An 18,993-nucleotide genomic window follows, 5' to 3' on the forward strand; every position below is an offset into this window, starting at 1 on the left:
ATCAAGCTACAAAGAAAAATAATAAAAGCTTTTTACTCTATAACAATCACCCTCCAATATTCTATGACGATAAAAAGTTAAACAAGTTATCTACAAATTTCCCTTTAGGGGACCAGCCCAACCACAGACAAGTTACGCTCATTGATACTTCACTGAGAAGAAAAGTAGCATGTTGAGCAAAGAACTGTGTTCATTCGGTCAACAAACTTTTGTTGGGTAGTGCAGGCGTCAAGGTTAAAAAGACCAATAGGACAAGGGCCTTACTGGAGGAGAGAGACAAAGAAAACAGACCATTGCAATCCACTGTGGTAAGGGCTTTAATGGAAGGCCACAGCAGATACTATGGAAGTGCTCAGGGAAGGCCTCTAAACCAGACCAGAGGTCTCCACGGCATCCACCCTTGCTGTGGATACCTGCTAGTTCAATCTTGACACTGCAACGTTACAACTGTCTAATTTAGTATCAAAAGGTATTACTTATACCAACTTCCCTTTCTCTCCACTGGTCTTCCACCCCATTTTCTCTTCAGCTAATGAGGAAATCAGTGCAAAATTTAAATGACAGTCTTAACACAATGAATTAAGGAAAACTAGTAGTCATAAAGGAAAAAAACCACCCATCTTCTCAGTCCTTCATTACCTACACTAACAGAGGCAGACAAGAGCCAGATGAAGATCATTGAAAACTGTACTCCCCCATTTGCAGTCCTTTTCTGGAAGAGCAACAAACCTGCATAAGTTGTTTGTTCTACTCTGTCTTTCACACACTCTGCTGCAAGACTTCACTTTGCACAATGCCAAAAAGAGTTGGGTGGCACAGCTGCCTAAAGCTGGAGGGAATGAAAAACAAAAGAGCTCCCAGGATTGACTTCGGCCACATTCCTGAGATGACACCTTATGGCTGAACTCCCTCTTCAGGTGGGAAGAGAGGGAATGCCCATTCTGCACTACCCATAGGAGAGCAGGACGAGACAGGAGCCGGCTACTGACATCTGTGAAGTGTACAGCAGCGAACTAACGTAGCAGAGTAGTTTTATCCCTGGGCGATAAAGGACACATCCCAGTAAAGTTGTACCTTGACAGAAGGAGGCTCTGGCTCAGTCTTCAGCACTGGTTCAGGAGATGGAGAAGCAGGAGGAGGTGGGGATGGTGACTCAGCTTCATAAGCCCCAGGAGAGTCTGGTATGACTGAAATAAGGAATCAAGCTTAGATAAGAGAACTACAGCAGTGTCTGGTACAATGCCTTCTCCACTGGCTCTCTAAACTTCCATGTCCAACAAAGGGTATTTTGCAAGCAGTAATTCATGACAACCAAGGACTCTGCAATTATATAACTATAAATATCTTTAAAATACATATTTTATTAATTTTCATACAAAGAGAATCAAAGAATCAAGAATTATTAGAGCTGGAATATACCTTAGAGATCATCTTAGCTAAGCTTCTAATTTTATAGATAAGTCAAAGTATGAAGTTGTTTTATAAATATTCACTGATCAAAAAAAAATCCACTGATCATCTACCATGTGTCATGTATTTCACTTACATTATTTTACTTTATCCTCACAACAAACCTAAGAGACAAATACTATTATTCATACATTAGAGTTGAGTAAACAGAGGTTCAGAGAGGTTAGTTAACTTGTCAGGGGCACAGAGCTTGCAACTGAGGCAGCAAGTTTTAGACCCCAGTCAGTCTGATTCCACAGCCTTACTATTCCAACTCTCCCATGCTACCTTATCACTCAGGGCCAGACATTTTCTCTTAAGATCAAGTAATTGGAGATAATCCTCAGATTATACCAAATGTGAGTACCTTTCATCTCAAGAGCTACAAATCCGTTACAAATATATTTAAAATACACCGACGCATCCACATTCCTTATGCATATGTCACTAAAATTATATTGAGGGAGAATGCTTGACTAAGGCAGACAGACATGGATTCTAGCATATGAATGCGGGCAAGTTGTAAAAAAATCTCTTTGAACTTCAGTTGTATAAAACAGAAATAATAGTAACAGTGATTTTGTGACTGTGGTCTGAGGATTACTTGCCATCACTTCAGATGTATGTTAGACTGGAATTTTCCAGCTGATATTAAGAGCATAAACTGTGGGGTGGGGGAATCATCTTTGACACGATGATCACAATTACAGCTCTAACAACTAGGACTTCCTTGTTAATAAGTGTTTGGGAACTACTCACTTGCCTCACTGATGAGGCTTATTTTGCTACACTGAGATTAGCAGGAAAGAATATTTTAAGGAGAGAAATATTGCTATGGGAGTGGTACCACCTGAAAAGACAGTACCACCAGAGGGATCACATCATTTCTGAATAGTTCCAGAAATAGTATAAGGCCCATAAGAGAGGAAGTGAAAATCCTCAGCTGACCTATTGCTTAATTACCACAAAGAAATTGCTGGTCAAGGGTCTGGGTAAGCTGCTTAGCCTCACCTGCTCCCTGAATCTCCTGGCTGTATTCAAATTCTTAGCACAAGTCTTGGATCTGAAATTCTCCCAACCGATTAGGTCAGTGTTAAAAATTATGACAGTGGAGGGTTCAAGGCCAAATGACCTAAAGAGGTGAAGCAGAACAACAGCCAGAAAGAAACAATAAATTATACACTTCAAGTATGAAATGGGCCCCAAAACTTTATGAACTCTAGGAAATAAAAACATAAAAGGAAAGTGGTCCAGCTATTAACCAGCTCTGGGAAGCTAGAACATGATGGGAGCTCAAGGAAGCAAAAGACCAGTCAAACCACAGAACGAAGCACCCATTTTTCTGAAGGTATAGCTATTAAGAAAGTTGTGTCACAATGTGTTACAGTGGTGGGAGTGAAGTTTATGCGGTGAGGATGCAAAAAAAAAAAGGAATTTTGAGTACTCTCAGTAATAAGTTTAAGAGTTCTTACTCTATTTCCAGTTCTGTAACGACTTGACTTAACCAAGGAAAACACAATCCCAGTGGCACCCTCTAAGACCCCTCTCACTGCACTGTATGGACTGTTTATCTACACTCCCCCTTCAGACTCTAAGCTCCACACAGGCAGAGGCATCACGATTTCCCTAGCACTGAATATACAGAAACTATTTCTTTTAAATAAAGGAAAAGAATCATTTTCTGAACTAAATTTGGGACGATGGGCTTCTAGGTCAAGGAAGATTTAGCATATACCTCCTTCTCCCTTCCACACACCCCCAAAGAGAAACATTATAATGGTAATAAAGGAAAGAAATGTTGTAACCCTCTCATAATAGGGAAGAGAACACCAGAGGAGCCAAGAGCTCTTAATGAATAAGAAATTTCAACAAATCCCTGGAAGATGGAAGGCAGATGGGAAAAAGTTGACAAGGGAAGCATCAGTTAATTAGGTGAGTCTGATAGGAGAGGTTACTATATATTATAAAACTTGTATTTTATCTGATTTTTGAAATTGTGTACATGTATTACTTTGTTTAAAAAAAATTTTTTAAACAAAATATTTTAAGAAAGGAAGGACAGGGAAAACAACTAGAATTTTCTGGGCTTTACAAACATTAATCATTCATTTGCACAACAACCCTACAAAATCACTATTACTATTTCTGTTTTATATTGATACAACTGAGGTTCAAAGAGATTTTTTTAAAACTTGCCCACATTCATATGCTAGAATCCATGTCTGCCTGCCTTAGTCTCTATTACCAAGCCAAGCATTCTCCCTCAATATATTTTTAGCGACATAAGCATAAGGAATGATGGATGCATTGGTGTATTTTAAATATATTTGTTAACAGATTTGCAGCTCTTCAGATGAAATGTTCTCAAGTAGTGAAATATCACTCACCCCAGGAAAGCAACCTTTGTTGGGGCAGCATAAGAGCTGTGGTAAAACTAATTGCAGGAATCCAGTAATGTAACATCTGTTTATCAGAGAGTTTTCTGGAAGAGATGAGTAACTAGAATTCTTGAAAATCATTCATAGCTTCCTAGGAAATTTTTTTAACTACTTATCTTAACCTTTAAAAAAGGGGCAGTGGGTCATTTGCTTAACATTCTCTATAAGCAATTTGCAAGGACTGAAAATGGTAGCAAGGACTGAAACATACCATTTAAAACTACTTTTTCCTAGCAATATAGATATTACTCTTAATGTTGTTTCTCTCTGGGTCTGGCCTTTTCTTGCTTTACAAAGGGAGTATGTACAATAGAACTGCTAAAGGTGCTTATGACTCTGCCAGGGAGAAAGAGAAAGGAACAGTCCCTTGGGTAGAGAGTTAAGGATATGAAGTTGACGGGAATTTTCTGAGAGAAGGTACTTTCAAGTGTGTTTATTACCATTAAATGCTTACTGAAATTCAATAGGAAAAGTGGGGTGTAATAAGAAAACTGACTATATGTTAAGCACTGTCCCGGCACTTTTGACGCGGCATCTTATTTAATGTTCATAAAAGGCCGGCACAGTTTGTGATAACATCCCTATATTAGAGATGAGAAAACAGGAATTGATTAAGTTAAGTAATCTGCCTAAAGTCACATGGTCAGTGGTAAAGGTTAAGATTTAAACCCAGGTCTGTCTAACTGCAAAGTCTCTGCCATTTCCTCCACTCCTGCTGCTCATGTACTAACTTCTAGCTGAAAACAGCATATTGAACTAATAGTGTAACAGAAATAAAACAATAATAGGTTAGAGACTGTATGAAGGTTTAAAATGAAATCCCACTGGCTTTGAGACAAAGAAGAAATTTAGGAATAAAATGGCAAAGGTTTATAAATTTAGTCAGATGCCAAAAATTATCTTTGCCAGAAAAAAAAATCTGAGAGCCTCTGCTTTATATCATCTGCTGTTATAGGTTGTCCACCTCTTTCACATTTCTTCTCCCTTCCAAACTAAATAACCCCACTCATATTTCTAATCACTTAAGGGTATTATTTTTGTGAGCTAAGGATCAGAACTACAGAGAATATTTCAGAAGTATGTAAAGAGTGTTCAATCAACCACAGTAATTCCTTGACTTAGAGCTGACTCCTTCACTAATACTAGAGTATCTAGTTTACTTTTTTAATGTACATTAGGATGATGGCTTCAAAGACTTTTTTAGAATCTTCCTCAAGTTCTTTTCCTGGTTGGAGTTTAGGGAAAACTGTTCTAATTAGCACATATTCCTAAGTTACTTGCTTAGTTATTTTCCTGTGTGTCTGCATAGATTTGCCTCTATTTCCTTCAACTCTTAACCAGTCAGAATGTTCCTTGATGGTTGTTTCATCACACACTTGGGAATCTTCCTTTCTGTAGTCTTGGTTAAAGCATTTTGATAAATGACATGGAATGAGTATATAGCAACTGCCCCACTGGGATGCTCACAATACCCTATCCCTATCCATTCCACAGTCAATGGAAACCCTAAATCCATGGAAGAGTCAAAGATGTACCTCTGCCATAGACATATTCAACTTTCTTGTACAATTTCTTACATATATTCATGTCCTTTGCATTACTGTCACCTGTATATATAATTTGCTTTTTCACTCACTTGAGCTAATATCCCCCCACTTTTGGGGAACCTCTGTTACCATTTTCAGTGCTTCTTACAGTAGTTTCTGGTAAGAGTAGAGTCTAACAAGTTTAGCTTTGTCCTTCAACAGCATAGCAGGTTCCTTTTTTTGCATTCATTTTTCTTTAATCTCTTTTTAGTGTCAGTTTGTTTACTTTTGTCTACCTTTATATGATGCTGAATCCCTTTGGACGAGAGTTCCCCTGGCCATTAACAAAAATGTTTTATACAATTTAGGCCATGAATTCATGGAGAATCAATCACAGCAGCTCAAGCTTTTCACCACTGGTTCTCAAACCAGGCTTTTCAGGATCGAAGTCATCTGGCATATCAGTCCAACCCAGGTATGGTTCTCTTTGGTCTCCTCCTTTTTCTGTACACTTTCATTTACACATTTTAGGAAGGATACTTGATACTGGCTCTTAGAATAATTGATATTCTTTTAAAAGGCACATTAATTTTTCAGGCAAGACTCTTGTCCTTATTCTGTTCGCTTATTGTACAAGTGTCTACAACTTAAAACTGGAAGGGTTCACAGTGTCATTCCCTCTCAACAATGACCATACAGATTCTTCATCTTAGCATGGTTTTACTTATGTGGTACAAAACACCACCAATACCCCTGATGCCTACAATATTACCCATTTTATAAGATTCACATGAAGGTACCCAAAGGAAGAGCTCCATTTTATTTTTTAAAAAAGAAAACGTCTTTGATAATAAATGTAATAATCCTTATTCTCTTTCCCTTTGTGTTTGCTACTTTGACAAATTATCATAAGATTATGGTTCTTGTCAAAAGGTTAAAGTAGGTTTTAAACAGAAATAGGTACACTGTGTCTCTCAGTGCTAGGATTACTATTGTCACTGTGACCCATAATAAGTAACTTTTTAGCTCCTTGAACCTAAAATCATCATAATAAGAACTGACCCCTCTATGGACCGAATGTTTGTGTTCCCTCAAAATTTATATGTTGAAGCCCTAATCCCCAATATGATAGAAGTAGGAGGCGGACCTTTGGGAGATAATTAAGTCTCGAGGATAGGGCCCTCATGAATGAGATTAGAGACACAAGAAAGATGATTTCTCTCTTTGCCATGGAGGATACAGCAAGAAGGTGTCCGTCTACAAATGAGGCAGAGAGCTCTCACCAGGAACTGAATCAGCAGGTACCTTGATTTTGGACTTCTTAGCCTTCAGAACTGAGAGGAATAAATTCCTGTTGTTTAAGCCTCTCAGTCTATGGTATTTTTGTTATAGCAGCCCAAATTGACTGAGACAATCTCACTAGCCAAAAATTAAAATTAACATTAAAAATTAAAATTTAAAAAATTAGCAATGCCCACCTTCATCTTCACTGCTATCAGACTCAGGAAGTTTGATTCTTCTCCTCTTTTTCTTCATGCTTTCAGTTTCTTTTGTCTCATCATCAGATAACTCCACTTGCTTCCTCCTGTTGCTGTTTGGGAATAATTTAAGCATGTTACACAAAATAAAAATATAAGTATTCATGTGCTACTGTCAGCCTTGCTTCATAACTCATGATCTTAATTCCAGAGGGTAGAAAGTAAAAGTCATAATAGACCCATAAGGATACTCTGCTAATTGACCACAACTAGGTTACTTCATGGGGTAACCAGAATAAAAACTTTCTCTAGCTCTCTAAAGACCACTGTAAGCTACTTACCAGGTTATTGAAAATTTTTCCAAATTCCTTCTTACTTCCCCTACTGGCCTTTCAATCATTCAACAAGCATTAAATAAGCAGCTACTACCTACATAAAGGCTTTTTGCTAAACACTCAGATGCAAAGATCAAGAAAATACCGTTGTTCTCAAGAAGCTCTGGCAGGAAAAATGGGTATAAATACCACTAACTATAAAATACAATGTGATAAATTTTACTGGACAAATAACCTAGATCCATCTTGACATTATTTAGCTCCTCTGTCTGGATACTCCACCACACTATTCATTCAATCAGCAATAATTTATCAAGGGCCTAGTGTGTGTTATAGACAAAAATAAGTACAAAACATAGTTTTTACCTTCAATCTTATTTCTTATGTAACTAAATATCAACTTATTTTTCTACCTTAAGCTAGAAAAATAACAAATTAAACACAAAATAAGTAGAAGGAAATAATAAAGAGCAGAAATCAATGAAATAGAAAATTTTAAAAGGTGAAAGTTATTTTTCAAGAAAAGATTAATAAAATTAGTAAGACTTTTACAAGACTGATAAAGAGAAAAGTATACATTACCAATGTTAGGAATGAATGAAGAAATCTATAGTGATACCTACAGATTCCATAGATACTCAAAGAATAAGGCTATATATATTATAAACAATTTTATGCCAATAAAGTCAACAACTCAGATGAAGTAAATTCCTTTAAAAACACATTCAAAATTGACCCCAAAAGAATAAGAATATTTGAATAGCTCTACTTAAAGAAATCAAATTCATAATAAAAATTTCCCCACAAAGAAAACTCCAAGCCTGGATCCACTGGTGAATTTTATCAAACTTTTAAGAAAGAAACAATACATACCTTACACAAACTTTTTTGGAAAACAGAGGAGGAGGAAACTCCTCTCAACTGATTGTATGAAATGGGCATAACTTTGATACTGAAATCTGACAAAGACATTACCAGCAAAGAAATTAACTGATTATAGCCCCCAGAAATATAGATGCAAAGAATTCTTAACATAACATTAACAAATCGAATCTAGCAATATATAAAAAGGATAATACATCATGACCAAGTGGGGTTTATCTCAAGAATGCAAGTCTGGTTTAACATTTGAAAACCAGTCAGTGTAATTCACCACATTAACAGAAACACCATACGATCGCCTCAATAAATGCAGAAAAAGTATCTGTCAAAATTCAACACCCATTCATAAAACATTTCCGCAAACTAGGAATAGAAAAGACTTCCTGAATCTGGTAAAGGGCATCTACTAAAAACATACAGTTAATGTCCTACTTGGTGGTGAGATCCTGAATGTATTCCTGGCAATAACCATCAACAGCGAGTGTCGTACCCATGGTTAGAAACATTTTAATCCATCCCTATCACATGTTCCTAGGAGGTGAGGCCCACTGGACAGAGAGCTCTGACCCTCTGCAACGTCAGCATTTTGTTGATGTTTTCTAATAGCGTAGCCCCAACCTTGCCACAAAAGTCAAGTATGTCTGGGCCTATCAGTGCTGACAGTGTCCTTTAGAATTTCTTTCAACAGACTAGCTCCTACCAACTATGAGGTAGTGTCTCAAATTCCTGGATTCATTTTTAACAGCTTGTGTGCTTTTTATTTTCTTTTCTAATTACATTTTACCACTTGAAAAATAAACTCATTGATATAAAAAGAAAACAAAGAACTTTTTCTCTTAAATTTCACTGGAAACAGTAACCCCTCATTTGGCAATCTGAGGTGAAAAACAGACACAGAGACATACAATCAGGCACACTTATGCCATGTCCACAAATATAAAATGAAGCAAAGGAGAAGACAATCAATTTAAATCAATGGGGCCCAAAAAACTGGCCTTGGGCTCTAAATCATCTGAACTGGCTGATTCAAGTTCTGCTTCACTAGACAAGCTATGGAGCTTCTCTCTTCATTTTGGTTATACAGCTGTATCCCTAAGGCTATCCCTAGTAGGATTTAGTGCTCAGCTGAAAACTGCCTGCTTGTCAATAAGCCCAAAAAGACCTTCTCACCCCCAGCAGAGACACTCTTCCCCCACAAGTAACAAAATTTTCCTACCTTTTTTTTTCCTTCTGCTGCATCTTAACAGGCTCTGCTTTTTTGCTAGATTTCTTCAGGCCCACAGGGGCTGCCAGCTTTGGTTCAGTGACAGACAGTGGAGGTTGCTCCACTTTTTTTTCTTCTTTCACTGCTTGTTCTGAATCCAAATTGACTTTAATTTTATCTGTAAATAAAGTATAGCAGACGACATATAACCCCATCGTGCAATATTAATCTATCATTCCTTTGACAGTTTAATAAGTGCCAGGTAATATATTAGGAACAGGGGCTAAAGGGATAAAAAACAGTCCCTGTCCTAACAGAGCTCATGGTCTAGTCAGAGAACATTTCTCCATTCCAACTACCACTCTAGCTATAACTGTTTTCATTTCTGCCTCCTGCTAATCCCTCATTATATCACAGCCCCCAAGCCAAATGATAGTAAACGTAGCACTTAGGAAAAAAATGAATACAACTTTATGAAGTACCAACATTCTCATTTGTTAGATGAGGAAATTAAGAGTCAGAGGGATTAAAAGATGTTTCCCAAGAGTATGCAGCTTATGAATTCTGAAAACAGAAAAGCGTCTCCTTTGTATACGCAAAAAAATATGAAACACCTTTTTAAGCAAAGAATAACAGATGATGACTTTTTAATTTTGTCACCAATGCTGTAATTTTTTGAAATATATAAAGCATTAAGGTTTTTGTTACTGAAACAGAATTCATATCATAAAATTTACCCTTTTCAAGTGTACAATTCCGTGGTTTTTAATTGCAACAACACCACCATCCAATTTTAGAACATTTCATCACCCCTAAAAGAAACCCTGTACCCATTAGCCATCACTCTCCAACCCATCCCTTAACAACCACTAATATACTTTCTGTCTCTATAGATTTGCCTATTCTGAACACTTTGTGTAAATGGAATCATATAACATGTGGCCTTCTGTGTTTGGCTTCATTTATTTTGCATAACATTTCAAGGTTCATCCATGTTGTAGCATGTATCAGTATTTCATTCCTTTTCATGGCTGAAAAATATTCCATCATATGGATATATCACATATCATTTAACCATTCATCACATGATAGACCTTTTTGGTTATTATGAATAATGCTGCTATGAACATTTGTACAAGATTTTGTGTGGACACACAGTTTTAATTCACTTGAGGAGATACCTAGGAGTGGAAGTGCTGGGTAAATATGTTTAATTTTTTGAAGCACTGCCACACTGTTTTCAAAGTGAGCACATCATTTAACATTCCCTACAGCAATGTATGAGGGTTCAATTTCTCCACATTCTTGCTAACACTTGTTATTGTCTGGCATCAAGTTTTAAATGGTTCAAATACCAACAATCAACTCTTCATCCAGCTCTCAAGCTTCATTTTCATTGCACTGATCTTGTCATGTGTCAAATACAATAAAAACATTCATAATTTTACTCTAAACATTAAGCCTTGAAAAAAACATCTGTTAAATAAATCAGCTTTGTAAGCCATTCTTTTAATTAAGTGAATATTTCATTCTTTTATTTTATCCAGGTTTCCCCCCTCCCTCTATTACATTCTATCATAATATCCTGTTACTCTCTGCCTAGCTATTATAATCATTAAGTATTTTATTTTTTCTGTATTTGTCTTTCTATTCCAGTAGAATATAAGGGCCATGAGGACATTTTCTGCATTGTATCACTAGTGCATAATAGTGCCAAGCATGTAGTAGGTGCTCAATAAATATTTGCTAAATAAACACATGAATAAATAAATGTATACTTCTGTTTGACTTTTACAACTTGCAGTCATGTTTTATGTATTTTAGAAATAATAGTAATTTTAAAATTCACTGGCTTTTAAGGTTACAAACATATTAAAAACAACAACAACAAATAAAGATGTGGGCCTCATCAACGTTGCCAAGAAACCACACAATCTGATTGGGTATAATGGACTAGCACCAGCCGTGCAGGCCAGTGACATTAGCATGACATATTTTCACAGAAGTAGGGAGCCCTCCTTATGCACTGTGCCTGCAGTAACACAATCATGCCTCCCAATAACCTGAGAGTAGCAAATTTTCAATATTGTTTCAGAACATAAAAATGTTCTCTGATAGCTTTTATGGCAAATAAAAAAACTATTACCCCAATCTGTCCCCTAACTACTATTTTGACCATCACAGAAAAGCAGATTTCTGACTAATTTTGCTTGCATAGGCATGTAACAAAACTGCTTCCCACAAAATCTTTGTAAAGTGCTATGCTCCAAGAAGTGTGCCATAATTATCCTGCAACTCCTGCATTCTTCCTGGTATTCTGGCCACACCCCCCCAAGGGATGTGTACTTGATATGAGAAGTACAAAAATATGTGGTTATTGGTTCTTTCTATATGAAAAAATCCTCATCTAAATATATTTTTTAAATAAAGGAGACTTGCTTTCTCAAAAAGTAAATATTTATAAATGGCCATTATAAATAAACTTCCCTTTTATTTTATTTATTTATTTTTTTTTTTCTGCGTTACGCGGGCCTCTCACTGCTGTGGCCTCTCCCGTTGCAGAGCACAGGCTCCGGACGCGCAGGCTCAGCGGCCATGGCTCACGGGCCCAGCCGCTCTGCGGCATGTGGGATCTTCCCAGACCGGGGAACGAACCCGTGTCCCCTGCATCAGCAGGCGGACTCTCAACCACTGCGCCACCAGGGAGGCCCTTCCCTTTTATTTTAAACACCCATTTTCAAGAACACTATGAAACAAATATTTAATTCTCTTTCCAAGGCAGGAAGTAAAAATAGAAATAAGTAAACTACCCTCCAGGATATCTCGACTGAACTCAGCTCACCCATAAAATCTACCGTTCCAGTTGGTTATATTCATCAACATATAGGTCTGTATACTACAAGTTTATGTTAGGATGTGGGAATGCCACATGGTAGTGTGTTAGATGGGTAAAAACTGGACAAGGTGGCTTTCACCTCAGATATAATGTTATTATATTAACATTCATATATTAGTCAAAGGAAGGTAAGAACATGCTTACTCATAGCAGCTTTTCCAAAAAAATTGCTTATCGCATTCCCTTTCCCTGGTGCCTTGTTGCCTACCGAAGATGCCTAAAAGCATAGAAAGAGAAAACACACATGATTTTTTTTTCTAGTGTTTAGGCCGTTCTTCAAGTAGCAGTCAAAAAATCTCTTCAATAGCAGAGCACACTCTCATGATCATACAGTCTCTATATTATCAGGCCAAAACGTGTAGGCACTAGATATAAGAACAAATCCAGACCAGATAGTATTTGGTGTTAATTGCCAAAGCTTAGTTTCCCCCGGTTTTTATAAAATTATTACCCATGAATATGTCTAAACTTTTTTAGAGTACATTTAAAAACTACTTAGTTTGACAGAATTAAAACACATCAGAGACAACATGGTACAAAATGGGGAAAAACCTCTAAAACTTTACATTTGTAATCATCCTAAGCAGAACTGAATGCTGGTTCCACCACGTAATAGCAATATGACATCCAAATTACTTAACAAGATGATAATATCTCCCTCACAGAAGCGATAAGAGGATTTAAGCAAAGACCAAACTATTGGCACTCAGTAGGAGTCCTATAATTGTCAGTGCTTTCCCTCTCCCTCTCCTCTCCTTTCCCAAAGTGGAAGCTTTAAAATGACAATAATGGTAATAATAATAATGGCAATAATTACGCTTTTCTAGATTATTTTTAATAGTATCTTATGAGACTTTTCTTAAGTCAACTCACTTAAGTTAGTTCAGATGACTGAACAATAAAAAACTAAGGAAAGGGATGAAAGAAAAAAACAAGAAAAATTCATTAAATAGAATGAGAATGTTAAATACACTGGCAAAGCCCAAAATATAGATGTTCCCAAATAACATACTGCTAATATACAATTCTTTGCCTTATTTCAACTGGGTCTCACAATAATCTTGTGATGTATACAGGGCAGGCATTACATTTTACAGGAGAATCTGAGGCTTGGTGAGAAGCATTATCGAAAGAAAAAGGACTACTTCAGGTGAGAATATCAAGAATTAAAGGATTTACACTAAAGCAGAAAAAACAGAACTAAATATCAGAACCTTAAATAATTAAACTACTACCACTGGAATTATTAAATGCTTTTCTAGTTACCCATTCTGAGCTATAAAAGCATATTTTTAAAGAAGACTTACATTCGTTACTTCTTTAGCCTCTGTTTTGGTTTCCTTGTTGGCATCTTGGGTTTTAGAAGCAGCTTTAGAAGCAAACATGCCCATGATTCCTTTGGGCTGCTGGGAACTCCGTTTGGGGATAGGTGGGCCATGACCATTGGTGGTCAACTCATTACTGGCTTGTGTCTCAGGTGATACCGGAAGATCTGACTGCTCAAACTTTTCAGAAGATGAGGATTCAGCAGGAGCTCTAGCGATGGCAGCTGCACACTGGATGGCACTAAACCTGAGGACAGAAATGTTACATTAAATTAATTGATGTCAACATCAAACCTTATTTTTAATCTCTTGCTTCTTCCCCACAATACTTTCTAACCCTAATACTATAAAATTAGAAAATTTTAGAACTAGAATGGATTTTAGAAATTAGTTTGTGCAACAAGTACTGGAGAGGAGTGAGTGAAGTCCTAGATTATACATCTCGTTAGTAATAAAAAACTAAGATTGGAAGGTGTCTTCTACCAAGCCATATGAGTATTCTTGCTTTTTTGAAAAAAGCATCCTCATTCAAAATAGTAAGAATACACCAAACAATAATAAAACATTAGTAATTTCACCATCTTTGGTAAACCAAATGGTTATCTCTTGTTTTTAAAGACCTTCAACATATAGGGCTAGCAATACCATAAATACTGACTGAATCAAAATTAAGAGCTTTAAATATTAACAAATTTCCTGGCAACTTTCCTGGTCAGAATGGATCATGCTTTAAAACATGGAGTAAGCTGGGAACAGAGCCACTGGCTTCTATAACCTGTGGTCCTTTAAAGTCACTTATTTAATAATTTATAATAATCCCAACTAAGAGCACCAGACAAGTATGCCCATAGCCAAGTGAAGAAATTTGGAACAATTTGCATGATGTATTAAAGGGAACATTCATCTCTTCTTCTCTAATCATTGTAGATGTGCCTGTTTCACAAAAATCCATAATGTAATGTCCTACATTGTGAATGGGGAACTGATCCAGCCTTGTCAAACAGTTGTACTTAAAGCAAAGTTTTCCAACATTTCCTAACAAAGAAGAACATTTTATTTCCCTCAGTCTTTTGCTTATTGAGGGTAGGTAAGAGCTCCTTGAAGGTAAGTATATTATTCACCTTTTGTATTTCAGGCACCCAATACAAGACCTGGCACAGAGAAATACAGGTTGAAAGAAAGATTATTTAAGTCACTGAAAGTGAGGCTTCTGGCTTCTCTCCTTTCTTTAGTGTATCATCTCAACTTGGGGGGGAGAAGATGGAGGTTAAGAAACTATGTGGTGATAGCAATTATCTTACAGATCAACCAGGCACAACTCTGAGACTAACTGGCCTAAGATAAAAAATCCCTGATAATATCACTTAATTTCTGAAGTAACTTTAGGCTGAACAGCCCTGAGCTAGAGTCCACAGCTCCAAAAACCTTCCATTGATTTATTACAGTCCACATAGAAAACCCCACATTAACACAAATATTTTGTGCATCAGAGTTAAGAACAGACGGAAATCATTTCCTTTCACTCACCACTCTTCCTCTCTGGCCCTGCAGTGCTTCCATGTACAGGGAAAGAGAGCAATGTTTTATTTCATTGTCAACATCTAAAGTTGGCCCCGAGACAACTCTTTCTCCATTCGGTCTACATTCCACACCTTAGGGTCAGGACCAGGAATTGGCAATGAGGAAGAGACCAGGTTAGGCTGGGAACATGTCCGAACAGAGAAGAATCTGCTCAATCTAAAATTTCAACTTTCTTCCTGTCACAACACTTCTTAAAACACATGAAACAATGTGTCAGATCTCAGTTGGCCCATGATTCTCAGGACCAAATACAAACTTCTTTACTGGTGATAAATTCCTCTCATTTCTACCGAGGATACTTTAAATATTTAAGTAAAGTTTCATTAAAGTGCTTCCTACTATCACATTTCTACTTGCCATGTTTATTTTAGCGGTCCCTATGCAAATTTCATTTTGGACTTCTGAGTCACTTTTATTCTTGTTTGCTTACTTACTAGATACAACAGAATTGATTTTTAGAGTTTGACATACCACTAGATTTTAATACAGATTATTTTTGAAACCTAATAATACAACTTACATAAACATATCTGGGTGTTAATGTTTTCTTATAATCCTTCCCTAAAAGATACCAGACATAAATTACTCTTTAGCTGTATATTCATTATTTATCTAATAAATATTTGTATGCCTATTATACTCAAGGTTTTGAACTGAAGAAAAAAAAAGAACCAATGTCTGGCATTAATTCACTCAACAATTATTTACTGAATGCGTACCATTTGCCAGGCACCATTTTGGGTATACAGTGGTTAACAAAATAGACATGATCCCTATGCTCATGGAACTTACAGAAATTGTTTTTGGCAATCCTATACCTATTTCTCCTCAAGGACCCAACGTTATCAGTTATCCCATCCCCCCCATTATCTTCAACCATTTCTCCTTTTTATAGCTCTTTCCTAATAGTACAAGTTCAAGGCATTCTCAACTTTAAAAATGTATATATATCCTCCCTGAGCCTCAGTTCCTCTGTAGCAGGTTACCTCTCTTTCTCCTTCATCTTACCGTCAAATTCCCTGGAAAGTTGTCCCTATCTGCTGTCTCACTTCTTTATATCCCGATCTACCCAGCTGACCAGAAGCTGGTTGCTCCACTGAAACTGCTCTTACCAAGGCCATCACTTTTCAGTTCCTGTTTTACTCAGCTTCTCAGCAAGGTTTGATATTGTCAACCAGTCCCTCCTTCTTGAAACTCTCTTCTTAGTTTTTAGAACTCCAGACACTCTCATGATTTTCCTCTTATCTCTGGCTGCTCCTCTTAGGTCCCTCTTTTCTGCCCACCCCTTAAAAAACAGCTGTCACTTAAACAGTGCTTACTGTGTGCCAAGCACTGTTCTAAGTGTTTTACATATATTAACTCATTTAATCCTCTACAACCCTGAGGCTGATACTAATTTTATTAGTTTCATTTCACTGATGAGGAAACTCAAGCAGAGAGGTTAAATAATTTGCCCAAGGGGTTACACAGCTAGTAATTGTGGCTGGAGTTTAATAACCTTCTGCCCTTCTTTCAGTCTATGCATTCTCTCTGCATGACTGTATCTACTGCTGTAGCCCAATTAATTATCTATTTTCTCTGATTCCAAACTCTCTATCTTTACCCTCAGATTTCTCTCCTTAGCTCTAGACTCCCCTATGTATTGCAAAGGACACATCCACTTGGACTCCCCACAGGGTACTAAAACTCAACATGTCCAAAGCCAATTCATCATTTTTCCCTTCTCCCAAAGCCTGCTCCTCCTCATATATTCCTCTCCTTAGTGATGGTACCATTATCCATCCAGCAATTCAAGCCAGAAACACGGCCATCATCCTTAACACCATGAACCCCACCCCCATCCCCACCACACACACTCTCCTGGTCCCTAACCACTACCACACCATCCAGGTTTTGATGGTATGACCCTTTAACCTCTGTACCTCTCCATTTCCAACATCACTACTATACTTCAGATAACTGTCATCTCCACCCTGAATCACTGCAACATTTCTCCTTCCTGATGACTTGCCTTCAGATTATTCCCTTCAGATCCATTTTCACCATCACAGTCAGAGTGATATTTTTATGATGCAATTCTGATCATTTCAATCATCTGCTTCAAAATCTTCAGTGGCTCACCTGTGCCCTTGGAATAAAGCCTAAACTCTTTATCCTAGTAGTCAAGCATAGAGTCTGATTCCTTGCATCATTATTTTCTGCCTCTCACTCTAATTTCCAGCCATAGAAAACTACTGTGGTTCTGCACAAGCACCACGTGTTCTCTCAGCCTTGTCCTTACTCTCCCACTTTCCTCTGACTGGCTACTTCTACTAGGCCTTCAGGCCTCAACTTCAATGCCGTACCCTTCAAGAAGCCACCTGTCTTACCTCCTCACTCCACCCCAACCAAAAAGGGGGGATGAGTGTCCCCCAACATCCTCCCAAACTCTTATTCATATTGTAGCACTGTCACACTATACTGTAATTGCCTCCCATAGGATCATCAGTTCCATAAGCAGGTACTGGGCCATATTCACTCTATAGTATGTGGCATGTCACACGTACTCATCAGATCTTTGTTGGATTAATTCAAATTATCCTGCTTAGTACCTATCAAAGTAGTAGGTGTTCACTATATGTCTGGGGATCTGGCCTGAACCTTCAATACAAAGTAGGCATTTGACCAAAGCTCAAAAGAGTTTAAGTAACTTGTCCAAAGCTACTGGGCCATGAGCAACAAAGCCAAAAATCAAGCCCATGACCATCAATTTCCAAAACATATGTGCATTATAGTCCACCTCCTCCCTGTACTGTGAAAGATACAAAAGATGAACAAGATCTGATCCTGGCTGTGGAAGATCAACTGATTTTGGATGGAAGGTAGAGGAATATTAAATTAGGAATCGTTTTTTGAAGGATAACATTTGAACTGGCTCTTGACAGATGGGTAGGATTTAGACAAGCAGAGACTGGGGTAAAAGACTGATGAGGGGGCCCAACAAACAACACTTCTGGTAGTAGTGACAGGATAAATACATGAGAAATAGATTTATGGGGAGTCTACTGAGGTTTTCAGTATGGGTTGTGGCTGCTATTTTTCACCTTATGATGTACTAATAAAACCAGGCATGTGTCTTACTGCAAGATAAATGGGGTTTTACTAGACTTGGCATTCACTCTTAAGAGGCAGCCACTGTGTAAACATCTTACAAAATCAATTCGTAAAGAAGCCCACAAGAAACATTAAGGAGCTCACTTGCTGCAGTTCTGCAAGTTGCTTTTAAGGATGTCATAGTCGGTATTGAACAGAGGCCCACTGTCCTTTAGCATGGCTTTCTGGATGCTGTACACATGTACACTGGCAGTCACAGCTAGCTTGGACTTCACTGCTACAAGTCAACAGGAAAAGCAGTCTGTTAATACACAAACTTCATAGCATGTGGGGAGTTTAACAAGAAACCCTTCTGCATTAAAACCATTTGTAATCTGTGGTGGTCCAAAAAGCTCTAAAAGGCCAAACAGTCTTATACACAGTATGATATCAACTCTTCTGTCTGTGACAAGGACATTACGAAAGGTAGGTGGTGGTGAGTCAGTTCTAAGTACAGTACTGTGAAGGTATCACTCATCCAGTGGACACTCAGTAAATATTAATGAATAATTGATGATACTATTATGTGGAGTTTTTTTCTCCCCAGTCAGGGAAGAATCTTATACTCTAGCATATAAACATAGCAACTGAGGAATAAGTAATTTCTGAGAAGTCTCGCTTATATAATTCAATTTTAGTTTACAAAAAGAAACTCTATATAACAAAAATACTACTAACCAGATGAGTCTGCAGAGGAAATACAGAAAAGAACATCACAAGAACAAATTTTAGGTTCCATGAAGGAAG

General features: G+C 37.4%; 1 protein-coding gene across 1 annotated transcript in view; it reads right to left on the bottom strand.

Annotated features, from left to right (window-relative positions):
* Positions 1-18,993, bottom strand: part of POLD3 (DNA polymerase delta 3, accessory subunit) — a 39,372-nt gene that overhangs the window by 5,183 nt on the left and 15,196 nt on the right. Inside the window, exons 5-10 of the mRNA XM_082627120.1 lie at positions 18,352-18,484; positions 13,516-13,780; positions 12,353-12,425; positions 9,325-9,490; positions 6,892-7,004; positions 1,075-1,187 (exon numbers count right to left, since the gene is read on the bottom strand). Of these exons, the coding sequence (XP_082483246.1) occupies positions 1,075-1,187; positions 6,892-7,004; positions 9,325-9,490; positions 12,353-12,425; positions 13,516-13,780; positions 18,352-18,484 (863 nt within the window). The remainder of the gene's footprint in view (positions 1-1,074; positions 1,188-6,891; positions 7,005-9,324; positions 9,491-12,352; positions 12,426-13,515; positions 13,781-18,351; positions 18,485-18,993) is intronic.

This window comes from Mesoplodon mirus (assembly GCF_964341445.2).
Source record: "Mesoplodon mirus genome assembly, chromosome: 7".
In the NCBI taxonomy this organism is placed as follows: domain Eukaryota; kingdom Metazoa; phylum Chordata; class Mammalia; order Artiodactyla; family Ziphiidae; genus Mesoplodon; species Mesoplodon mirus.